Raw genomic sequence first — 27,957 nt, forward strand, 5'->3', positions numbered from 1 at the left:
AATCTCGAGATACCTGTAAAACTTTATGAGTCGTATCATTGGCTACCCAGCTTCCTTAATAAAAAAAAATTCCAACGAATTTCGAAGAATACAAAGATATTCCAGCCCAGGAATTCCCAGAAGGCATAGTACAGCTTTTCAAACACAAAATTTCATCAGGCTATTTTACATGGAAATAACAACTATACCAACAAGTTGAAGGGAATGCAAGGGATCAGCACTATCACGTAACCTATCAAAATTTTATCTAGAGCATTTCGAATAAAAAATCTTTATTTTCAGCTCACCGTGGTGAGCTAAACACTTCAAACTGATTACATTAAAAAGTGAGATCGAGAAGATGTAGAGATATAGATCGAAAAGACTGAAATTTTTTCAACAAACTATTGACGAAGATACTTGTCAGACAATTTTTCGAATATCATATTTCATATCCTAAAAGATATTTATCAGCTGAAAACATTGAGAAACTAAACCATAACAAAAGAAAAATTCGTCTTTTCAAGTTGTTAGGATATATGTATGCTTCGGATTTGCATAAGTCAAAAGATGATCAGTTTTTGTATTTTTATTCTCTTATTTTTCTACTACATTGATTAAAATCAACATGATCCGTTCATTTGAATTGATTGTTTCAAGATCTGAAATATTGAACTGTAAAATTTTTAGCAACAAGACAATTCTAAGAAACATGATTAGACTATCAGGTGAAAAGAAGTGCTGTTAGAGAGCTCCTGAAAGACGTGTGAATTTTGTTGATTTACTAAGTGATTTCGTATATTTAATTGTGTATTTTAGTATATTACTGTAGCTTTTTATTGTAATTATTGAACTATAGCATTTTATAATATAATTGCAGAAATATTATTAGTTTTTCTAATCTTAAAAATGTTGCTAAAATTTGTCGTAACAAGGCAGTTTGTAAACATTAGGTTGTTGCTACTGAGGAGAGCGTTTGTTCTCATGAACAAAAGTACTGCTGCAGTAATGATGATAATTTATCTAAAGATAAGTTGACAATAGAAACATCTCGATTAAAAGATATTATTACAACATATACGGGAATTGGAAAAGGTGGAAAAACGTTTGACTAAACTTAGAAAGGATAAGTAAAAGAATCAGAATGAGAACATGGGAAAGTACTGAACTTGGTAATCAAAATATTAATAACTACAAGGAAGTCAGCTAAAATCTAAGAAAAAGGAACTAATATGGTATGTTGACTCGATTTTAAAATTTGCGCTTGCTGAGGGAGTCACCACTTTTAGTTTCCCGGGAGCGAAAATTAAAAATATGACAAATGTAATTCGAAACCGGAAACGAAAAGTAAGAGATAGTAGTTCGGGTAGGTACAAATAATTTAAGTAGTGACAAATACAGTATGAGAGAAGATATGAAAGGTCTGTTAGAAGAACGAGAGAGAAATGTGAGAGAGAAAATCTTGTCGGATTATTACCCAGATATGACAGTACTGACTTAAGAAGGAGAGTGATGATAGCAAACCATTTCACGAGCAGGCTGTGCAGAATTACGGATGAGAATTTTTGATGTGTGCGGTGTGTTTGATAGCAGAAAACACTTGCATAAGAACGAGGGTCTGCACAAGAATTCACTTGGCATCAGAAGCATAGAGAAATTACTTCTTGGTATGAAATCTAAAGCAGAGAGTCATGGAAACTATATGATCAAGAAAGGAATGGGAAAAATGTAGTGAAAGTTCATCTATGTTATGCAAACATGATAAAGATATGAATATCTTCGAGAATGGTTTTATATATGTAGCGAAGGGTTCGAAAAATATGCTTTAGGTTCGGATGTTTTAAGTATGACTAGGCTGAAAAAGAGAAAATTCTAGAACAAGACATAATAGATTGCATATCTAATTATAAGAAAAAGCTCGGTGGTAATTTGTTATGTTTATACACAAATGCTAGGAGCATTAGACACAATGTCGTTCAGTTCGTTGCTTTATTAATAAGATGTAGCCTAAGATTTTGGCATTAGTGAAACCTAGTTATCCGAATCATATACGGCAACTGGGATCGAGTATAATGGGTATACTATTTTTAGGAATGACAGAAGAGATAGGAGAGGAGGAGGAGTGCTGATAATGATATCAGATGACTTAAGTCTAGTTAGGGTAGAAACACAAGAAACCAATGATGGTAACAGTGTCTCATGTAGCGGAGAATTTGAGTCTATCTGATGTGATGAAGAGGTTATCACAATGAAATATATGTTGGGATGTTACTTAAGACCTGGGGCCTCAGTTGGTAGGGGAGGAAGAAATATATTGCCAATTTAACCTTATGGGTACCAAACGAATATTCATTATGGGTGGCTTTAATCTTCCAAACATTCATTGGGTAGAAGCGATATCTCATGATAGGAAAGAGCAGGAATTTATTGAATTATTGCTAGACAATTCGAGATCAAAGACTGTTGGATTTGATCATAGCGTCAGAAGGGATCACTCTCAAGAATAAGGCGATTTTATCACCAGTGATTATGCTGTACTTTCTTGGGAAGTATCGAATTGTATTGATTCTACGAGTAAAAGAGGTTACATGCTGAACTACAAAGCTGGAAATTAGGATCAACGTAGGAAAATACTATCTTTGGTTTATGGTATTAGTTACTGAATGGGAAACAAATATCAGCAATGTATGGTAATCTTTGAAAAAGTGAGGCGGTATCTCAAGGTATCCTTAGTGTGGAAGAATAAATATATTCGGAGGGAAATAGATGTCCAATTTATTAAGCAAGAAATCCACAAGAAAAAGATGATTTGGAAAGAAATCGTGAGAATAAGAGTGAGAGGAGTTATAAAGTATATAAAGGTCAGAAAAGTGACGAGTATAAAGAGGAAAGTTAAATCGGAGTAGGAAAAGAAATTAGCCATTCAAGGTAAAGCAAATTCAAAAGGATTTTATCGTCATTCAGCAAATAAAAGAAAGAATGAATGCGGAAGAAAACATTTATTGAATTGTGACGGTACTCCATTCTCTGAAGCTAATGAGATTGTTCACTTAATGCGTACTCACATTGCTCAGATATATCAGCGAGTGTATCAACTATGGTACATAGTGCTACAGCTACGGCTCCTTTGGATGAAGAGTTGGAGGTTCATGAAAATAAGGTTGAAGAGCTCTTGCATAAGTTGGATAAGAATTTGTCTATGCGTACAGATGAAACATCAGCCTCTTTTCTGAAGGAATTTTCACCTGATTTGGCTAGACCATTCACAGGTTTCTATAACTTGTGTCTGAGCTCAGGAATATCAGAGGAACAGAAGGAATATATGAGAGTTTCATTGTACAAGGGTGGTGCAAAAACTGTTGCGTCTAACTACCGACCTATCAGTAACTCTGGTGTGGTAGTGAAGAATTTGTCTCCATTGTCTGAAGCTAATGAGATTGTTCACTTAATGCGTACTCACATTGCTCAGATATATCAGCGAGTGTATCAACTATGGTACATAGTGCTACTGCTACGGCTCCTTTGGATGAAGAGTTGGAGGTTCATGAAAATAAGGTTGAAGAGCTCTTGCATAAGTTGGATAAGAATTTGTCTATGCGTACAGATGAAACATCAGCCTCTTTTCTGAAGGAATTTTCACCTGATTTGGCTAGACCATTCACAGGTTTCTATAACTTGTGTCTGAGCTCAGGAATATCAGAGGAACAGAAGGAATATATGAGAGTTTCATTGTACAAGGGTGGTGCAAAAACTGTTGCGTCTAACTACCGACCTATCAGTAAATCTGGTGTGGTAGTGAAGAATTTAGGCAAGATGGTGAGAACTCTGATATAGAAAATGGCAGATTCACATGCTATACCCTGCCAGGAACAGTATGGATTTACTAAAGGAAGGTAAGTTTAGCAATTTGCTCATATTTGATAACAATATTACTGCCGAGCAGGATAAAGGGACTGGAAACACTACGATAATGTTAGATTTCCTTGAGCATTTGATAGGATACCAGACGAAAGGTTGTTGCATAAACTGTAGAAATGGGATTGGAATATAGTCTCTTGACTTTGGTCAGGGGATGGTTGAGAGACATATATCAAAAAGTGGTATAGAATGGGTGTGGATCTCCCAGGTTTAAAGTGACCAGTAGTGTACCTCAGGGTTCAGTACTTGTGTCATTATTGTTTAATCTATATAGTAATGACATCAGGAAGGGTCTAACATCAGATGTGCAATTTTTTTCCGATGATAAGAAGATAAGCAGCGCAATCAGGAATGCTAGTGATATTTAGCAATTACAAAATGATTTGAATAGGCTGGAAATTTCGGCAAACGAAAACGGGTATCGATGCAGTGTTAGTAAGTTGAAAGTTATGCACTTTTGCGTGATTAGAGTTCCACGGCATATTTTATTAGCGGAGGTTATGCTGCAAGAAACTACCGAGGCGAGGGATCTTAGCATATTGTTGGATAGGAATTTAAAGTTTATAGGTCACATAGCAAACGTTGCAAATACAACTCAGAGGATAATTGCGATGTTGAAGCAAACCTTTACATGTAAGAATAAAGAAGACATTTTGTCTCTTCATAAGGCTTTGATTAGATCACACATGGATTGTTGTGCGCAGATTGGTCTCCCAGATTCCAAGGGGATAAATAAGCCCCTGGAAAGGGTGAAAAGAAGAATTACAAAGATTATATCCGGATTATGGGACTGAGGTTATGAAGACAGATTGCGTGTATGTGGACTGCAGAATCTGGTTAACAGGAGAAAGAGGTGTGCTATGACAGATGTAAATAAACTGTTGAACGGTGCTTTAGGATATCAACTGATGAAATTTTTCATTATATGGAGGGTAGTGAGAGAAAACGGGGGCATTCATCGAAATTAAATTTATTTGCAGTCAAGAAAGGGGTAATACATATTTTGATGTATTTTAAGAGCAAGGTTTTTTCACAGAGAACAGTGAGTTAGAGGAATAATTCGCCCTTTGGAATGATGAGAGCATGTAATGTGAATGAATTTAAGGGAAGGTATGAGAGCTGGTGTATGTGATTTATAGCCTCCCTCGATGAATCCGTGGCTCCCTGGAGGTCTCAGATAATAACAATAATAATAATGGTATATAAACATTAAGAAGTTACTGCTTTTCTTTATCTTGTAACCAATATGAACGCTTCTACGATTTGCGAAACTTCGGCACAAAGCTCATAGAAGCACTAAATAATACAGCTGACATCCAAAGAATAGTTAGTTCCATCTAGTTCGTTTCTTTAAGAAATTGCACAATCGTTTTATTTTTATGTATTTTAATATATGAACATAATAAAATACTAAGCATCTTTAATGTTCAGTTTAATATTTTGAATATCTCCAGTAAAATATTAGTTTTATAAAGGCACTTGAAATATTTAAAAAAATAACCTAACTAATTGATATTTCTATTCATTATCATACTCATAAAAGAAACTGTGAAAATGTTGCCTGTAATAAACTCGTTAATGAATTAAGAATTCCATGAGCTGAATAAAAACCGAATGTAACAACATTTTTTGTGTAGAACATTAAATGCCCAAAATTTCATTTTTTGTGGCTATTATTATTATTATTATTATTATTATTATTATTATTATTATTATTATTATTATTATTATTATTTCATATTTATGAATTTAGGGACACAAAACACACGTGTTGAAAAGATTATTTTACTGATTATTAATAAAATAATAACTTGACGCTTCAACCCTTGTAATGAGGTCATCATCAGAAGGATGTGTGTATAGGAACCAAGCTAATGCTGTTGCTTTCTATACAGGTAAATTAAATCTACGTTGTTAACTAATCTTTTCCTTAGCCTGACCTCTAGTGATAAAAAAAATAAATAAAATAATTAAAAAAAATTATAAATAAAAACTACAATAAACTCTGCTGAAGTCCTCATTTACTAAGATTCCTCTGGAATTGTACAGATCATATTGTTATATTACGATTATATTCTGGATTTTTACAGTACAGAACATTCAATAGGTTGCTATTGAATGTTCAGGAAAAAAAAAACTTCAAGTCTTCTTGTATTGAGATTTTTTTTTCTCTTTGTGGTTGCTATGAAGGTTGCAGTTGGGTCCTCTACATTCTTGGAATGGTTAGACCATCATTTTTATTCAGATTCGGAACATATTTGGGCATTTCACATGTTTCCTTGTATTTCCGCTCCAACCAGGTTTCGGTGCGGTGTAGGGAATTGGTGTCTTTACAATCAATTGTGTGGTATGTTTAGGCGTGGTCAGAAAGGTCGGTTTACCCAAAATGGAGATGTTTTATGTATCATTTGTGTTCATCCTTCCTGATTGGATGGTTCGCCCTGTTTACCCTATGTATGGTATGTTACATATGCATTGTGTTTTCTAAACCTCTGGGTGGGCTAGGTGTGGCAGAGAATCCTTGGAAGAACTGAGTAGGTGTCTTAATTTTGCCAGGGATTTAAAGGTGGTTTTGATGTTGCATTTGTGTAGTGTTCTGTCTATTATCTCGGAAATGCCTCTAACATATGGTATGGCAATAGCCTTCTTGAAATCTTTTTTGTTATTAGTGGTATCTCTGTGGAGGATCTTGTGAATGGTTTTTATACTGTATCCATTTTTTATACAGGTATGTTTGATGGTCTCGTATTCATGGTTAAGAGCTTGTTCATTTGAACAAAAAGTTTGAGCTCTGTGTTTAAAGGTGCTTATGACCCTTAGTTTTTGTGTTGGGTGGTGATAAGAAGTTTTGAATATGTACTGGCATGTGTGTAGGTTCGTGGTAGACTGAGAAGTAGAGACAGCCTGAAGGAAGACGTGTGACGAGTGTGTTTAGGAACGGAATAGAGTTGTTTTTTTCTATTTCTTTGGTGAATTGAATGCGATTGTGTTGTTTGTTCAGGTGGCTAAGGAATGTATTTAGTGCCTCGCGGCCGTGGGACCAAATGCGAAAATATCGTCGATGTATCGCCAAGTTAACTGGTGGCTTCTTCTGGGCCAGATAAATCTACACATAACAGCTTAAAAACACGCGCTTAAGTTACAAATTAATACATAACTAATGGATGAAAAATATCAAATTCATAGGAATCGTTACACAAACGCATGGAGCGTGAATGTTAACACTTGGTCAATCATTGTTATGCAGGTGCGTTCTATAATTGGCTGCGAAGTAGAACTCTGATGTTTTGAGAGATCTTATGAGTGATTTTCAGCTATCACAATGAATCATCCCTTCATTTCTGTCCAAAGTGCTTTTTCAACAGATAAATACTGCGGCTTATTTTATGTTGCGGGAGCTGTAGTCCTCTCCTATATATGGCATAGAAATTTTATCTCAAACATTGTTGTGGTTTAGTGTTGGAAAAATGGAAAGTTAAATCAGGATTGTCCTTTGTATTGTCCTCAGTGTATTAACAGATTTTATTCTCCAAACATTAGCAATAATGGAATTTAAAACATTCCTTCTTCTTTCGGCCTGAATTACATCGGACAAAGTTCTAGAAGTCTAGAAATAAGACAAAAAGTGCACACTTTAGATGTAAATAACAGCACAAAAGACAATCCTGATTTAACTTTCCATTTTTCCAACACTAACCACCACACTGTGTGTGATAAAAGTACCATGCCATACATATAAGTGGACTACCCGCAACATAAAAGAAGCCTCAGTAGTTATAAGCTCAAAACGTACCCTGAACAGAAACCAAGGGATGATTCTTTGTGATAGATGGATATCACTCATAAGATCTCTCTAAATATCAGAGTTCTACTTCGCTGCCAATTATGGAACGCACCTGATTAACAATGACTGACCAAGTGCTAACATCCACGCTTCACATGTTTATGTAACGGTTCCTATGAAATTGACATTTTTCATCCTTCAGGTATGTATTAATTTGTAACTTAAGCTCGTTTCTGTAGCTGTTATGTGTAAATTTATCTGGCCCAGAAGAAACATCAATTCATGTGGCGAAACTAGTAGGCTATTAGTTTGTATCAAAATCTCCTACCTATTAAAACCTATTTAATTTCATCTTCTGTAAGTTCTATTACTATGTATTATTAATATTTATACAACTGGTAGCCTCCAACAGAATGGAAGAAAGCAATTGTGATTCCTCTTTAAAAAATGTAATAGAGATGACCCTGAAAACTAAAGAGGTATAAGCATACTAAATAGCAAACTAATGAAATCATATATATATATATATATATATATATATATATATATATATATATATATATATATATATATATATATATAGATCATATTACTTTAGCTTTTTGCCTAAAATTAATAATAAAGAAAAGAAGAGAATATAATTTAAAAATACATATTGCATTTATTGACTTTGAAAAAGCATTTGACAAAGTTAAAAGAAACTTCTTATTTAACATATTAAATGAAAGACAAATACCAAATAATATCCTAAAAGCTATCAGAAGTATATTTGAAAATATTCAAATACAAATAAGATTAAATCATGAGCTATCATATACGAAAGTGATAAACCAAGGGAACCGACAGGGATGTCCCCTCTCAGCAACTTCCTACATTGATATGGCTGAATTAAAATTTAATAAATAACAGAATACTTACTTTTTTAAATACAATGTTCAATTCGCTGTTATTCAAATTGCGACACATGTAGAACATAGATGACTTTACTGAAAGAAAACTGCTTGCGATGTATTCCTCTGTGTCAATGTGCATTGTCCTCGAAGGAAAACATGGCCGTCTAAATTTTCTGATATAATAGTTCTCTAAGAGGTTTGAGCTGTCTTTATTTTCATTCAATGGGAGACACTTAAGTTTTAATCCCTGTAACAATAAAATGATATACAGAGTAGTATCAAATATCAGTTACACCAACACATTTCACATCATTTAAAATTTGTAATACCTGATTAATTAGGACATAATAGAAATATTTTGCACGCTCTGTTCATGACCCATAATAAAGGTGAACTCAGGGAATTAAAATTAGAAATCGGATGAATTTTATATTGAATAGAATATTGTTTAGTGTCATTTAGTGTCTTCAATGGTTTTTGAATTTCACCTCTCAGATTTAAAAATCTTAAAAAAGTTTATTCATTTATGAATAACGAATATATCTCACTGGGGATGATAAACATAATTATAGTGAATGCAATCTAAAAATGAATTATATAAGAGGGCCTTTTGAAAACTCGCGGCCTTTTAAAAACTGTCCTCCACCTTGTGCTACTATTACAAACTTGAATGATTTTCGACATACTGTCAGTTCTAAGGTAGACTTACAGTAAGTAACGTTAATATAAACTGTGGATATGAGCTGTGCAAATATAAAGTCTATTGTTCTTCATGGATAAACGTTAATTGCTTCCGCGAAACAACTCGTGATCCTAATGAAATACAGTATATATCCATAAAACGTTCCTGTAGTAAGACACCAGAATCGATGTCTTATAAGGAACTTGAATTTCCTGCACTGAAGTCATGAATACTATGAGATAGTGGGGTAATATTATTTCAGGCTTGATGATTTTAAGCTACTACTTAAATTTTATTACCTCACACAACGAAGCTAATATAGCGAAGCAATACCACATTGCTTCACGGCGAACATACACAACGCGGCTTGCGCATGAGAGTCCGTTGACTTCGTCCCAAGTGGTCTATAGTCATTTAATCATGTCGCACTTCATCACCTCCCTTCACATCAACTCTGAAATATCATGTTCGTACTCTCCCTATTTCTCCCCTCACACGTTTTTTCAGCAGAATCTCTAACATTGGTTTCAGATATTTTGCTACCTGGTTTCTCGTACATGATTCATGCGGACTATGATTATCTTACGACTTACATTCTGTCCTCTTTTCAATACCAAGCAATTGTTCCATTAGGCAAGCACTATACTAACACTCTACTCTACACTACGAGAAGTATTGAATCTTCAGAGTTTATTTCCATCGTAGCTCAAATTTCTTCTCTCACGTTGTCATCCCAACTCTGTAGCCTCATATATACTCTCTCTCTCTCTCTCTCACTCTCTCTCTCTCTCTCTCTCTCTAGCAATTCTATCCCATTTCTATCTTCGTATCATCTACATACTCCCACACTCTCTTGGGTCCTCATTTCCTCTTTTTCTCAATTTCCCCTTGCTCTCTCATTCTCACGAATTTTTTCACTTCCATTTTAATCAGATAATTTCTTGTATTTAATCTTCGTATTGACTATACTCAGTTCAGTATGGTGAGCTTTCATAACTTCGTAATCTATTCTGCTCAGCTTTAATTTCTTTACATGCAATATACAGAAGGCAACAGGAGTAACTATAATCACAGGAATTCAGATCACAACAAAAGTTTCAGGATCAATATTAGTACTGTATGGACAGATGGTGAATAGTAGCATCCTGCGATCAAGCTAGTTGGTGGAAGTAAGATTAGAAGCTCTGGTCTTGGGTGATCAAGTACCAGTGTCTCCATCCAAATACTTAATAGTGTAATTTGCATAAATAATATAACTAAACCAGTGGACATGCATATAACCTTGATCTCAGAACCAGTATCGTGAAATGAACGGAAAACTAGAGGGAGTCACCTTCACATTTGTTCCATAATTATGGCTGAATATGAGTGATTCAGACAGCATACCACAAGGAAATCTTTACGACACTCTGATGCTGTGAGGTGGAAATTTTTGATAGTGGATGTGTGTGTGTGTGTGTGTGTGTGTGTGTGTGTGTGTGTGTGTGTGTGTGTGTGTGTGTGTGTGTGTGTGTGTGTGTGTGTGTGTGTGTGTGTGTGTGTGTGTGTGTGTCCACCCCCCCCCCCCCCCACCCCCCCCCCCCCCCACCCCCCCCCCCCCCCACCCCCCCCCCCCCCCACCCCCCCCCCCCCCCACCCCCCCCCCCCCCCACCCCCCCCCCCCCCCACCCCCCCCCCCCCCCACCCCCCCCCCCCCCCACCCCCCCCCCCCCCCACCCCCCCCCCCCCCCACCCCCCCCCCCCCCCACCCCCCCCCCCCCCCACCCCCCCCCCCCCCCACCCCCCCCCCCCCCCACCCCCCCCCCCCCCCACCCCCCCCCCCCCCCACCCCCCCCCCCCCCCACCCCCCCCCCCCCCCACCCCCCCCCCCCCCCACCCCCCCCCCCCCCCACCCCCCCCCCCCCCCACCCCCCCCCCCCCCCACCCCCCCCCCCCCCCACCCCCCCCCCCCCCCACCCCCCCCCCCCCCCACCCCCCCCCCCCCCCACCCCCCCCCCCCCCCACCCCCCCCCCCCCCCACCCCCCCCCCCCCCCACCCCCCCCCCCCCCCAAACACACACCCACAACACGAATCCTTATCTCTACCATCTCCCATAATTCCATACGCGAACCAAAACACAAGAACTGAAGCCATTCACACACTTGCCCACATGGAAATTCCAAACATTCCAAACTCATGAAGCCACGCACACCGGAAGCATTTGGTTTAAACTGTCCCACCAATCACAACACGAATCCTTATCTCTACCATCACCCATAATTCCATAGGCGAACCGAAAAAATCCCCCATAATCCCATACGCGAACCAAAACACAAGAACTGAAGCCATTCACACACTTGCTCACATGGAAATTCCAAACTCATGACGTCAGGAAGCCACGCCCACTTTCCTTATCTTATCTTGATCTTGATCTGGTCAGAAGTGGGACCCCCTACTACTGACATTGAAGTCGTACGGATTCAGATCAGATGGAGAATTCTAGGCGACCAATTAGAGGATTATATTTGTTCCAACAAAATTGCCTTCAACCACTATTGGAAGCAACGTTTTGGTGTTCGCCTGTTGCAAGGGTCACCGCCTTTCATGGTAGATTCCTCGGCATCGGAATTGCCGTAGTTGATTACTTCAAAGAATATCCGAACGTGCGTATAATCGCGATTTATTAGTGCGTTTGATAAAGAATTTAACTGTATGACAGCTGTTTTGCACCGGTTGGTTTTCTTCAGAGACTACTCTGATCAATGAGTGACACGAATGATCATTCAACTCATAACTCTCGATCACTCAAACATACAAAACGGTCTTTCAATTCGGTTTCAGTTCATTTCAATTCAGCAAGATTACCTTAAGACCCAGCAAAACTGCTCATCTCCCAGGACAAAGCAATCATCGACAGACCCGAATAAAGGCCATGTCAACAAATAAACCATAGGAAAGCATATATTGGAATTCAGTGATGCAACCTCACTTTATAAGAAAATGGACTACTTCAAAACTGGGTATCCCTCTAACCTAAATGAGTGACGCTAAGGATTGTTTAACTCATTCCTCATCTATGGTTCTACTCACGGACAATCCCGTGCTTCCAGGAGCAGAGCCGCTCAATATCTACTTCAGCAGAAACTACATCACAAGTAAGAATCCGTTGTAATGCAATGATCGGGACATTTTCAGAGACGTAGCCCGGAAGCTTAGGAGAGCCAACAGTCTCATTCAGTACTAAATATGCAATATCAGAATAATGAATTTTCATAACTCGGGCGGTTCGTAAAGGTTATGTATAAAGAAAGAGCCACAAATGGAAATTATAGAGAAATAGTAAATAGTAAAGATTCAACATTATTTGAAAGCCGAACTTATATAAACTATGACAGTTTCTCTCATTTCTTTAATGTTGAATGAGAGTTTTTTCCCTTCAGGTTTCTGCCCGGCCTGTGAAGACAACCAACCAGTTCGTGGTAGCTAGAAGGCCAGTGAAACAATTATCAAATGCATGAATAAAAGGCAAATATATGGACGATTAGTCAAGGTAGTGTTCCTTTTATGTAGAGTCGACATCGACTTGCAAGCTCTTGCAAGTCGATCTCGAAGAATGTATTATCAGAAACGTTGTGGTCAAAATTATCTCAGAAATTTTTGTAGTCAAAAATTAATGGCGAACATTTCAGAGTTCTGCATGAAAAACTTATTGTTTAATACTGTGCATATACAAATATTTTAGCATTCATTGCCTACCAGTTTTCGCTTGCAAACTGTCTAGATTTTTCAAGACGTTGGACGGAAAAGTATAAAAAATACTAGTAAATGCCAATTGAAAGGAACATTAAAAACGTTGTAAACACTCTAGTAGCTAAGGTTGCACGTTCGCGTGACAGAGACTTAGTGGACTTATTGTTCTTCATCATTATCACGCATGCGTGTTTGTTGTAAACGCATAATGTGATTACTAACTAGTTTTAACACTACTGCGGCTTCCTTGAATAAACGAATAAAAAAATAAAATTGGCGGAAACCTCAACAGAATAAGAGAAAATAAATTAAATTACATAAGTATACTTGAAATGTTTTTATTAAAATTTTAGGGTTCTTGATTTCATATTCACCAAATTAAAAATAATGGTCTTAACGTCTAATTCCGCACATACATCATTTTCAATAGCTATTAACGCCAAACTAACAAGCCTTTTTTGTGACATGCTTGTTTTTAAGTAGGTTTTAATCAATTTCAACTTGAAAACGGAACGTTCACCGCTCACTACACTAACAGGTAAGGTTAATAGTATTCTTAATGAATGAAAAGTTAGGGAAAGATAAATTATTGGACACGATAAAATTAAGAATATCGAAAGGGTGTTGAATATTTAAATTATCCTTTCGAAAAATATCCCGGAAAGCACATAACCCGTCATATAGCTCCATTTACGTGTTTATTGTCGCCCTCCATCAAGAGAATCGCTAAATCGTCACAATGCTTTCGTAAATCTTCGTTATTAATGTAGTAATCTATACAATAAATTGAAATTATCATAATATGTTTTTAGTTGCTCAAAACGTTCTATTAACGAACACATTGCGACGTCTAGAAGTGTATAAAAACACATTCACTCTAATTTTATTTTCTAGCGATTGTGGATTTTCGTCATGATGCTCGTAGTCAAATTGACGTGTCTTCTTTCGTCGTCGAACTTCCGTACCAGTTTTAAATTCTTGTTCTCCATCCACCTCTTCACTCAGTTCTTTGGCCGTTTTTAGAACTTCTTTAAAATTTGTATCTAATCGATACTTTTGTAAGAATATTTTTAAGTGTTTGATAGATTCTAAAGCAAGTGTAATGTCCATATTTTTGTCTTGAAGCATTTTACTCACAGCTTTATTCTGTTAAGTAAATCATCCAAAATTATAAAAGAACAAATAAATTTGTAGTCTTTTATTTTAGCACATATTATTTGTGCTTCATGCTGAGTTTGTTTATTTAACTTTTCATTATTTAAAATTTCAAAAAGTGCATCGTAAATTTCTCCTAACTGATATCGTAGAGGGTGGATTGCATTAATTTTACTTTCCAATCACGTTTCTAATGGCTGTTTCAATGATAAATTTTTTTACGAACTTTAAAAGGATTGACCAACGTTTGTAAGAGAATGAAAAGAAATTATATATTTCTTGAATAATTGCAAAGAAACTAATTGTATCTGCATTCACTTTGCCTGCATCGTTAATGATTAAATTTAGAGTATGAGCGGAACATGGCACATAAAAAGCTCGAGGATGTTTATTCAAAAGCAAAATTTGGAGCCCATATTTTTTCCCATTCATATTTGCCCCATTGTCATACACTTGACCTCGCATAACTTCAATGGGAATATTCCATTTTTCCAGTTGTTCCACTATTGTTGCACATAAACCACGTCCTGCGGAATCTGATATATCTGCAAAACCTAAAATGTTTTCCCTGATCTTGACAATTCCGTTGTCACAGGAAACAAAGCGAATAATAATGGTCATTTGTTCTGTTTTACTTGCATCAGGTGTGCAGTCTAAAATAATTATGGAATAATATTTAGATTTTCGAATTGATAATAAAATTGTATCCCTGGTTGCATATTTCATTTTGACTGTCTTTATTCAAATAGTGTACTCTATTGTTTCCTTGTAGGGCCCTTTCAAAATGATTTTCCATAACGGGATCAAACTTCGCAAACAGTTCGACTAATTTTAAAAAAATTGCCGTTATTCCTTCATATAATTTATCAGATGATCCGCGAAAAGCAAAATTTTGGCTACCAAGGAATTTCATAATTTCAATCAAGCGTTCTAGAACATTCGTCCCATTACATATATGCTTAGAGTCTGGCAATCAATGGTAGTTTTGTTTTTTAAATTTTTATAAAGTTCCTTCCATTTTAAAAAACGTTTTCATGTGAAATAAACTAATCTCATGTCTATGTAAAGTTGTACTTACATTTGCCCAATCGTTGTAACCTTCTACAAGACAACTTGATTCAGTAGGTGCGAATAATTTGCAACAAAAGCAAAAAACGGAATTTAAAATTTCGGAATAAATGAGCCATGTTCTTGGCACGAGCTCCCCATTTTCCATTTTTCTAATATAATACGTGTCGCCAAATTTACGACCATATGTATATATGGGATGTATTACATTTTTCTTTTGAACATGCAATTTCAATTAAAACAACTCGTAATTTTTCATCAATATTTCCCCATTCACCTGGATCCTCTAAATTTACAGAGACTAACAATATGTTAGTTTCGTGGTCAATTACAACTAAATCTTCTCCTAACTGTTTTTCACTTAAATCCTACGCCTTGTTATCTTGTTCAACTGTTGTAATAGTACTTTCATTCAAACTGGATGATGAGCACGGTTCATCAACTCTGATTTGTGATGTATCGAGTTGGTTACAATCTGCTTCATAATTATTAATAATTATTATTTATTATTGTTTATTATTATTATTATTAATAATTATTAATTATTATTAATAAAATATTAATATTTTAACAAATTTATTAAGAGCCCCAGTTTGTTTCTTAATATCTGCTTCTGTCGCAGCATGACGCTTACGATTTTGTTAACCAGATAACTTTTTTTTTTAATTTTTGATTCCATTTCTATTTCATACCCACAAGAAATTATTACACAACACGACACAGATACGAAACATTAATCCGCATTGCGCTACTCTCGGTAGCCTATTGAGATCGTACTGTTATAAATCTACCGTTGCTATCCTGTCATTACTGCGACACTGTAAAACTTTTATTATTATTTTAACTTGGTATATTTGTAATTTCTATTAATTACTTGTGATGTCTTTTTCTTTATTTTGTACTTTAATTTCCGTTATTCTATTGTAGCTGTGCACGCTTTCTCTCTCTCAGAATCTCTGTTTATATTATTCCGTGCTATGTTTACAAGAAAGTCAAATAACATTATATACATTACTATGAAATGTACACGAATTCAAACATTAGTGAGATTGCTTTCTCTATCCTTCTATAAAAATTCTTTAGCAAAATTTAGAACCTTTTTCTTCAACTTTAAAATACTTTCTTTAACACAAAACATTATCTACTCTCAGTTTACAAATTTTACTTATTAAACTCCACGCTTACTCGAGGATTTACTAAACCTCTCTGTTAAGTTATCTTTACAAATTTGATATCAACTTCTAATGCCAACTGATTCTCTTAAGGACACTTCTTAACCTTATTAAACATAAACATATATCTTAAAAGTCTTTCTAATACAACTATAAGAGGAATTATATAAACGTTTTGAACTTACAAAGGCTCTGTATCTCACAATTATACAAACGTCTTTCAATAAAAGTTCTATGGCAATTCTTTAATCTCAGATCTTCATCTGGAATTTTGGCTTCGGCTATATTAATTGGGAATGTAGCGAGACTCGTACAATTCCGGAAAAATGTAATTCTCCCACGTCGAAAAGAAAAACTCACGAGCGAAGGTACTTCGGGAAATTTGCCACGCCTTTTCTCCTCTACTTGGGCTTGCCGAAAATGCATGGACGACTGCCGTCTCAAGTAACTTGAATTGCTGCCTCTAAGAAACTGAAAATGCCGCCTCCAAGAAAACTGAAACTGTTGTCAACTGTCAATCAAGATCCCTCAGGACTGGACACTTTTCTCTTCTACAGCGTTTGGGACTTCTCCTTTCGGCAATTTGAAAGCCCTGTCTGTGGCCTAGAAGTCCTTTTTCTCTAGCGACGTCTCGAACCGAGAAGCTCCTTTCTGGAAGCAGAAAACTCCCCCTCTCAACCAATGTCTGGATCTGGGATGCTCTCTGACGATATCTGGAACCGAGCAGCTCTGTCTCTCGTTGGCAACGCCTGGGACCGGACAGCTTTAGCAATGTCTGGAACCGAGCTGCCTCCTCTTTGGCAGCGTTTGGAAACGGGAAACCTCTCCTTTTCTTCTATGGACGTCTCTGGAACCGGACTCCCCTCTAATTCTGCAGCAATCTCTGGATCCGTGCTGCCCCTTCTGTTTGCTTCAGTCCCTTTTTATTATACCTCCTCTGAGACCTTGCATGAAGTTTGGCAACCCCCAAAGTATCAGTATGATTGTTTCATCTTACGTTTCAAGTTCGGTACGCCTTTTGTTCTCCTCAGCTTTCTTTTAATTGTAAGTTCCCGGCCATCGGAAAGTTGTTTGAACCTTTCTGACTGACTTAGCAGATGTTTACACCTAGAGCATGTAAGCCTTTCTCATACAAACAAATTTTAATAACAATCTTTGTAATGCCGCCATGTAGATCTATTACATGCAGCTTCGGCGATATAAACATTGCCTTTGTTTTTAACACTCTAAGATATTCTTATAAACTTTCAGGGTGTTATTTACAATAACATCTAAAACAAACTATACAGAGACAAACAAAGTTTATTTTAACAATATTAACATGGGACTTAACCTAGGTAAACAATCGAATGTAATGTGCTTTGGAATATTTAAGCTACAATCGAGTTTTTACAGTACCATATGACTGGTTACGTAGAAACAAATGTTCTGTACCAGAATTCGTTTCTGTGCATAAAAACCGTTCACCGTTTCACTTTAAATTCTGGAGGCAAGCATTTAGCCTGCTCTTGCTGCAAAATTGTAAATAACCGGCAATATACAATTTTTTTTTCTTATTTGGTGTATCCGGCCTTATTTATTTTAATATTGATCGTTCTAAGAATTTTTTATTTTTATGATAAAAATTTTGTTTCTTAAAAATTAACTTATGACTCGTACCCCTGCGCCCCCTTCATAGCGGCGCCCGCATACATCGCATGCCCGCTTCTTCCGGCTCTACTCGTAATTGTAATAGGTACTTACGACTTAACTATCGATAACTTCAGTATGAGTACAAGTCTGAAAGATTCCTTGACTAAATTGAATAACTGTTGTAATGGATTTGGTATGAAAGTCATCAATAACAAGACAAAGACAATGAAAATATCAACTGCATTGTGAATGGAGAACAAGTAAAACATTTCAGCTACTTAGGCACGATTTTTAGTGAAGTTGGTAAAATGATTATGGAAATAGACAACAGAATCAACAAAACTGGCATGGTAGAAAGTTAACTGAATAACTTTATATAGAATGAGGGAGAAATTAGTAAAATACTAAAATAGCTGTATACAACACAGTGTTCAAGACAATTTTAACCAATGGATCTGAGAGCTACATTAGAAGTAAAACACTTGGCAAAAGACTAGAGACTGCAGTCATGGACGTCCCCAGAAAATTTTCCAGGGGGGGGGGCAAAGTTTGGAGATATAATTACATCAATAAATTTTTATTTAATTTTTTCACAAGTACATTCCAGGGAAGCATTTCACAAGTACATTCCAGTTCCCCGCATTCCCTCCTCTGCGGATCCATGACTGCAGTTATGAGAGTCCTGAGAAAGATTAACGGCGTGAACAGATGGCATCAGTGGCAATATCATATTAAAAACGAGGATATTAGGGAAGAACATTACGTTGTTAATATCCAGGAATGTGTTAACAGAGCTGATCTCAGGTGGTATGGTCATCATTTAATCAGAATGAGAAAGGAAAGATTAGCGAAACAAATATTCTCTGCCAGGATGGCAGGAAAAAGACCCAGAAGAAGAAGACCAAGATATAGATGGATTCATACAGTAAAATGTGCCTTAGAAGATAGAAATATAAGATCTGATAATGTTGGAGTCTAGACAGGTAAACTGAGATTCCACTAGTTAATTATTTTAGAAAATATGAACATGTAAAAAAAAAAGTATGTTTGATAGCGGACACCAATGCTAGCCTGTAATTAATTATTTAGAAAATGTCTAATTGTCGACTCCATCTCTTGAATCGAAACTAAATTTCTCATACCCAATAACAGGAACGAAATACCACACACTTATATTTAAAAATTCGTGCTGTCAACTTAAAACACAAGGTTATGCCAATGACAGATGTGTGTGGCCCCAGTGAAATTTCGAGGATTCCATAGTCTATTGTATCTCTAACCATCACCCACAATTCCATACCCGAACAAAAACGCATTACGTCTCGGCAATAGCACATGTTCCCCAGGGAAATTCCAAACATTCCAAACAATCACACACAATGGCGTCATGGTCTTCTCAACCAATGACGTCAAAATTCCTTATCTTATTATATCTTGATATTAGATAAGGAATCTTAATCAAATTAAGATCTTGAGCTTGTTCAGAGTGCCACCACTAATAGTTTCTTTTGGAAAACATTTACTAACAATTTTAGTGAAAACAAGATGATGTCTCCAGAACATACAAAACATGGCTTTAGCTCAAAGTAGCAAAACATTTTAAGTATGAGCTGTCGTTTTTGCACGTTGCCAAAGACAGCTCAAAGTTCAGTTGATGTCCTAAAAATGATATCATTCGAGGATTATGTATTAAAAAATTTCATTTTTTTTTTGCGGTTGAATTTCCAAGACAGGGTTACTATATAATCGGTATGTTGCCTGAATATTTTCCCTTTCTTTTTCAGTATACGTGACGAAAGGATGATCTGAGCAGGAAGTCCCAGCTCTTGGCTATGTCTGTAGTGAAAAATGTGATTAACCTAAGAATCATATTAATGGCTTTTGTAAGTGCACACGTAAGTGTCGTTGCAGTTCCCAGCATTTTATTGTCTCAATGGTAATACAGCAATGCCATCTATGTGTGCTAGGAATAATACCGCTAGTTGTGCGCTGATGTTTTAGCCCATCGGGAGTCCGTAGATTTGAATATACATGTTGTTGTTGAACTTGAAGAAGTTTGCTGAGATCATTAGTTTTATTAGGTTAATAATGTCATTAGGCGTTAGTTTAGTACGAGAGGGGTTGTGGTTTTTTGTGAGGAGTGTTTGTATGATGTCTAACGTTCTGTGGACGTACACGTTGGTGTATAAAGCCGCATCCAATGAAGTGAGGACGTTTTTCTGGGATAGGGTTAGGTTTTTTATTTTTTTGAAAAGGTCGTCCGAGTTTTTTATCACGAATCTAGACGTTGAAATTAATGGTTTGAGAAGTTTCGCTACAAATTTTGATAAAGGGGCTGTGGTGGTGTTTTTGTAGGAGACTATTGGCCTCATCGGGTACCCGTCTTTATGGGTTTTTATTTGTCCGAACATACAAGGGGTGCGTGTAGTGCAGTGAGTTCTGTTTTTCATTGTGGTTTTGTCTATTTCGTTTTCCTTTTTTAGGGTGTGTAGGGTACTGGTGATTTGTTTAATGATGTCGGGGGTGGAGTCAATTTGGATTTTTTTGGTAGATGTTTTGGTCGTTTAAGATAACTGTTATATTGTTGTGGTAATCGGTTTGGTTTGTGATGACTACTGTATCCTCTTTGTCATCTTTATTGATCATAATTTTTGTTGTTTCTGTGTTAGGGTAATTGTCTAATTTCGCTAGGATTTCGATAATGATGTCTCGGTTTTGAATGTATTTTGGGTATACGCCAAAGTTTAGTCATTTGCTCAGGATGGTGATTTCGTCGGGTGTGATGCTGTGGTGCGATAGATTCTACAAAAACAATATTCAACAAAATTAACAACATCATAAATAGTAAAATAATAATAAAACCAAACACCACTCCAACTTACAAAAAGACCTATTATCCCTAAAAAGGAACCCAAACATTATGATCAATAAAGCTGAAAAAGGGGATACAGTAGTCATCAAAAACCAAACCGATTACCATAAAAAAATAACAGCTATCTTAAACGACCAACGTGGACATCCCCAGAACTTTAGACATCGTACACACACACACACACACACACACACTACTCACAGAAGACCGCACCCTACACTCTCATACTAAAGTAAACTAAAAGCCCAACGCCCAATGATATTATTAACCTAATAAAATTAATAATTTCGGCAAAATCCTTCAAGTTAAACAAACAACATATTCAAATCTTCGGACTTCCCATGGGCCAAAACATCAACGGAATTATTCCTAGCACACATAGAATCCCCCCCCCCCCCCAGCATCACCTTTTATGGCAGATACGTCGACGATATTCTGTGCATTGGAAATCCTACACAGATCACCACCTTAAAAGCGTCGTTAAACAGTTACTGCAATAGACAATCATTCACCAAAGTAACCGAACAGAACAAATCCATCAATTTCTTAAACTTGACATTAACCAGAACACACAACAAAATAGCCACGAAAGTATACCTCAAATCCTCGCATATCAGAAACTACCTCCATTTCCACTTATACCATCCATATTCCGTTAAAAATCGGTTATCACAATTCATAAATGCATACAAATTTTCAACCAATCACAGTTATCAAAACGCAGAATTAAAAAAACTAACACAGATCTTCAAAAATCGCAATTATCCTACACAACTAATAAATTACGTAAACAGAACGCCCAAAAACCACCAAAAAAACCACCAAAACAAAGTACCAAAAGAAACTTTCCAACACAAAATCTTATCAAACTACCATACACCTAAAACACATACAAAGCTATAAATACATCTTCAAACATACTGACTACAAACTGGTAGTCACCACAAACCAAAAATTGGCTATTCAAGAACATCCCTATTCCAGAACATTTAAACACTAAAAAACGTAACATCAAAGAGAAAAATCGAATACAAAGCACAGGAAAAACGGAAATAGCTGTTCACGCCCTTGAACAAAAACATATCCCGCAGATCGACAAGGCCATCATAGTAGACAGACAAGACAAGGAAACAATGCTAAGAATATCGGAAACAATAGCCATAAAATGTGATGCGAACTCTATCAACGTACACAGGCCCTACATAATCTCCGAGGTTTGGAAGCTTCACAACATTAAAATTGAGGTCACAACCCCGACCAATAGGCGATAACACAAACACTTCAAAAACAGAAGCACCTACCCGACCTGACATAACATCCACTTTACCAATGTGTTCAGATGACGACCGAGAATGGTCGAAAAGGACCGCACCACGTCAACCCCCTTTTTCCCCTTCCCTATATAAAAAATCAACCCTTTCACCTTTCCTCCACCCTATATAATATATATGTTTATATATATATATATATATATTGCTGGAAAAAAAAAACGGGTTTTTCTAATTTAATTCTCCCAAATTGCCTACCCCCCCTCCACACACTCAGTAGTTTTCGGACATCGCAGAAAGAAGAAAAGCCGCAACACCCAGAAAAAGGTATGTGTAAATTTCTCTTCCTTTATGCTATATATATTTATTAGTAAATATACATGTACAATGCCCTAAGAATCCGTGAGCAAAAAGCCAATGACATTTAAACAGGGGCATTCCTAAACAGCAACAGGCAAAATAGCCTTAAATATAATAGTGTCTATAGATGAGTAACATGGAAGTTTTCCCAGAAATAATATCTATAATTTACTTGTGTCTTATAACCATACAACCCATATCGTTGGCTCTCTACTCAAAACCTTCCTACCAACCCTCCCCCCCTCGATGACAAAAATACCTTTAAAAATGTCATTCACTTAACGCATATACCAACACAAGCATATGTCATGGTTGCACCTCACACATTCAATGACTGCATAATTTTTACAAAAGGTATATACACCAAAAAACCATCCTAACATACGTCGCTCAAAAAACACACACTTTCCTCAAAAAATGTCTCGATCACAACATCACACCGAAATTCGCAGCAGTACAAGGCAACAGCATGATTCGCGGAAACAAACAAATTTGCTACCGGGCATCCCGTGCTCTCATAAAACAAGCCATAAACAACAGATTTAAAAAGAAGCAACAAGCATATTAGTACATTCACAAAGCAAAAAGCAGATTGAAAACGCTCTGATCCCAAACGAATGGGCAGTCTTTTGGGATAATAACGAATCTCACATCAACGATTACACGCTACTAATAGAAGCTCGACACGCAAAGAAATGGTACGCGCTAACAAACACCCAATACAACAATCGCGCTGCTTCCAACGCGTATATTACCCCTTAAAACCCACAAAAAACAATTCCATCATCAATCTATCCCACCAAAACCTCACACCCGATAAGCTTTGGCGTATCCCCAAAATATATACAAAAGAGAGACATCATTATCGAAATCCTAGCGATATTAGAGAATTAGGCTAACAAAGAAACAAAAAACATTATGATCAATAAAGATGACAAAGGGGTTACAGTAGTCATCACAAACCAAACCGATTACCACAACAATATTACAGCTATCTTAAACGACCAACACACCTACCAAAAAATCCAAATTGACCCCACCCCCGACCTCATTAAACAAATCAAGAGTACCCTACGCATCCGAAAAAATGAAATGAAAATACACAAAACACAATGAAAATCTCAACTTCCGTACCACACGCACCCCTTGTATGTTCGGACAAATAAAACCCCACAAAGACGGGTACCCAATGAGGCCAATAGTCTCCTACAAAAACACCACCACAGCCCCTTTATCAAAATTTGTAGCGAAACTTCTCAAACCATTAATTACTACATCTAACATCATGATAACAAACTCGGACGACCTTTTCAAAAAAATAAAAAAAACCTAACCCTATCCCAGGAAGACGTCCTCACTTCATTGGATGCGGCCTCTTTATACACCAACGCGTACGTCCCCAGAACGTTAGACATCGTACACACACTCCTACAGAAGACCACACCCTACCCTCTCGTACTAAACTAACGCCGAATGACATTATTAACCTAATAAAACTAATAATCTCGGCAAACTTCTTCAAGTTCAACAACAACAACATGTATATTCAAATCTACGGACTCCCATTGGGCCAAAACATCAGCGGACAACTAGAGGAATTATTCCTAGCACACATAGAATAACTCTACTCCACCCTTCCCTCCTCGCGGCATCAACTTTTATGGCAGATACGTGGACGATATTCTGTGCATTGGAAATTCTACACACATTACAACCGTAAAAGCTTCCTTAAACAGTTACAGCAACAGACGAACATTCACCATAGAAACCGAACACCTACACACATTACAACCGTAAAAGCGTCCTTAAATAGTTACAGCAACAGACGTACATTCACCATAGAAACCGAACAGAACAAATCCATCAATTTCTTAAACTTGACATTAATCAGACCATACAACAAAATAGCCACGAAAGTATACCACAAATCCTCGCATATGGGAAACTACCTCCATTTCCACTCATACCATCCATATTCCGTTAAAAAATCTGTCATCTTATCAAAATTCATATTACAATTTTTCAACCAATCATAGTTATCTAAACGCAGAAATAAAAAAACTAACAGAGATCTTCAAAAATCGCAACTATCCTACACAACTAATAAATTACGCAAACAGAAAACAAAAACGGCCAAAACAACCCAAGTACCAAAGGAAACTTCCCAACACAAAAACTTATCAAACTACCATACACCAAAAACACATACAAAACCTATAAATACATCTCAAACATACTGACAACAAATTGGTATTCACCACAAAACAAAAATTGGCAAATCTCCTAAAATCCACCAAACCTCACACACAGAAAGAAATATCTGAACATCACAATGTAGTCTATAAATTTCCCTGCCAAAAAGACTGTGATATCACCTACACAGGTTTCACCATCAGTTCGTTATGGGCAAGACTACAAGAACACTTCCGCGATTGTAACATCCCTTTTGCAGAACATTTGAACACTAAAAAACGGAACATCAAAAAGAAAAATCGAATACAAAGCACAGGAAAAACGGAAATAGCTGTTCACGCGCTTGAATAAAAACATAAACCGCAGATCGACAAGGCCACCATAGTAGACAGACAAGACAATGAAACAATGCTTAGAATATCGGAAACAATAGCCATAAAATGTGACGCGAACTCTATCAATTTCCACAGGCCCTACATAATTTCCGAGGTTTGAAAAGCTCCACAACATAAAATTGAGGTCACAACCCCGACCAATAGGCGACAACACAAACACTTCAAAAGCAGAAGCACCTAACAGACCTGACATATCATCCACTTCCTCCATGTGCTCAGACGATGACCAAGCATAGTCGAAACCGACCGCACCCCGTCAACCCTCTATCCCTCCCCCTCTCTAAAAATTAGTTGCTGTTATCAACCCCTTTCACCCTTTCCCACCCTATATAAATAAAAAACACTTCGCCCATCCCTAATAATATAATATATATATGTATATATATATTATTCCAAAAACCCGGGTTTTTTTTCCATTTTTCCATTTTCCATTTCTATTTTATTTCTCCCACATTGCTAAAACCCCTCCCACACACACAGCAGTTTGCACATCGCAGAAAGAAGAAAAGCCACGAACACCCAGAAAAAGGTATGTGTTAATTTCTCTTCCTTTATGCTATATATATTTATTAGTAAATATACATCTACAATGCCCTAAGAATCCGTGAGTAGAAGGCCAATGACATTTAAACAGGCGCACTCCTAGAGAGAAACGTGCAGAATAGCCGTAAATATAATAATTTGTAAAGAGGTGTAACATGGGTGTTTTCCCAGAAATAATATCCATATTTTTTATGTATTTTGGTTTATTCCAGAAACACTGAAATCCTCCACTAGAAAACAAAGAGAACAATTTTTCCAGTTACTTCAAATCTCTTCTGCATTTACAACTTCTTTAGGTTTCCAATCGTGTGTGGATGAAGTAACAACAGTGACTATTGTACTCAGCTGTCATGAGAAAAAAATGGGGGAAAACTCCTCAGTGCAGTTCAAGTATAACATAATTTCCGAATAGAATAGCATTTGTATTTTCAGATATAAATTGACTTTCTTACAGCCGTCACTGCTAAATTGCTAAGTATCCAAGCGCATGGAGGAATTTTTTTAAATGAAGTCAGTATAATATGAAATTACTGTTTGTATAATATTGCATGATATTGTTACTGGAGTATACACAGATACGACACTGTGTTGCTCAGACGTTTGAAAGTATTCAAACGTCGGAACAACATGTTGGATAGGCATGTGAGGTAGGACGATCACCATTAAGAGATTTGGAGAATCTACAGTTGCCTACTTGGGGTGTTAGTTAGGGAAGAGAAAGGGGCCTTTTTTTAAACTTTAGACGTTTACCTGAAGAGCTGCAAGGTGTTTCTTGACAGATTTGGTAGGGATAATTGAAATGAACATATACATATATGGTTATCAGGATGCTGTATCCAGTCTGTAACAACCATATTTGTTTGTTGGTTTTTGAGTTCCGAGAGGGGAAATACCCAGTTATCGGCAGAAAGCAAGCTTGACGAGTGCTCCAATTTAACTTACGAGGTCGAAATTTCTTGGTGTATTTTTTCTATTCGTTTTGATTAATTTCTTGGTATTTAAAAATTCAAAAGGAAAAAAAAGAAATATTTATCACATTCGGCAATTATTATTTTTTGTAATACACAAACCTATTATAACTCATATTTCGGAATCATTACGCTGTATCGTAAGCTTTCGACAGATAAAAGATTATTTTTCTGTTTTTAGTACATCCTTAGGCATATGTAAACTTAAACTCAAGGTTTATCTATGATCTTTGTGAATAATCCTTGACACTTAAGTTTTACCTTTATTGAACAGTGTTGAAATTATTCATAGGAGAATTATATATATATATATATATATAAATATATATATATATATATATATATATATAGAGAGAGAGAGAGAGAGAGAGAGAGAGAGAGAGAGAGAGAGAGAGAGAGAGAGAGAATGAGGGAGGGATATAGCATATTCACATAATAGCAATAATTCTTACCTTGTACACTGTTTTCAGTCTCGAGGCTTTTAACTTTAACAGTCCCAATTACCAGCATAATTTGAATGATGAAAAGAATCATGAAATGATTATCATTCTTCATATTTAAAAACGAATGTCCATTTAAATATCATTTTCAACCATTTCTATAAGCTTAATCTATATTATAACTTAACGTTTAGACACTCTATAATCTGCAAATGGTTTCTCTTGTTCTGCAATGCACCAACTGCGCAGATGAGCAAAATAATTGGAGCACCAGTCATTTTCTGACATTTCGTGCTGATTATTCATTGATTGCTTAAATGTTTTCCATTTACTAGTTCTAAAGGAATATTTACATAATAACATCAATGGGCGTATACCATAATATTGATGTAATATGTAAACAGTAAAATACAGTAATTTATTGACGTAACTCTGCATTTAGGTGAATCTTCAGCAGAACTTGGATGTTATTTCATATAACGTTTTTGCAAATTCTTCTGAAGGCTTTTCACACGAATTTCTTAATTCATAAGAGAAAAGTTTTGTTAATTGCAATTTACATAATCCAAGTTCATAATCTCCTTGGAGCACTAGTCATTAAAATCGAAATAACACTTTTAACTAATGTTTTCAGAGGTAGGAAAATAAATGCAGCTAAACTAGTAATGGAATGATTGCAGTCATTCATAAAAATGGGAGTTTTGTATTAACATTTCATATACTAACTTCCTTCATTATCATAAGATTTGAACTTGGAGACATTCTTCACAGAAGTAGTTTTATTTCATCGAATTTTGCATTTAAAATAACACAGTTGAACTGACTGATGGATTTTAATAAGGATACTAAGTTTTTTTTTATATTTAAAAAAAATTAAATTTGAATAATCCATGAAAGAATTATTA

General features: G+C 36.3%; 1 protein-coding gene across 1 annotated transcript in view; it reads left to right on the top strand.

Annotated features, from left to right (window-relative positions):
* Positions 1-3,816: 3,816 nt before the first annotated feature.
* Positions 3,817-27,957, top strand: part of LOC150108003 (uncharacterized) — a 99,167-nt gene continuing 75,026 nt past the window's right edge. Inside the window, exon 1 of the mRNA XM_090415619.1 lies at positions 3,817-3,872. Coding sequence (XP_090271745.1) covers positions 3,817-3,872 — 56 coding nt within the window. The remainder of the gene's footprint in view (positions 3,873-27,957) is intronic.

The sequence above is a fragment of the Typopeltis vanoorti genome, chromosome 3 (assembly GCF_054136105.1).
Source record: "Typopeltis vanoorti isolate ZY-2024b chromosome 3, IOZ_Tvanoo_1.0, whole genome shotgun sequence".
Lineage (NCBI taxonomy): Eukaryota > Metazoa > Arthropoda > Arachnida > Uropygi > Thelyphonidae > Typopeltis > Typopeltis vanoorti.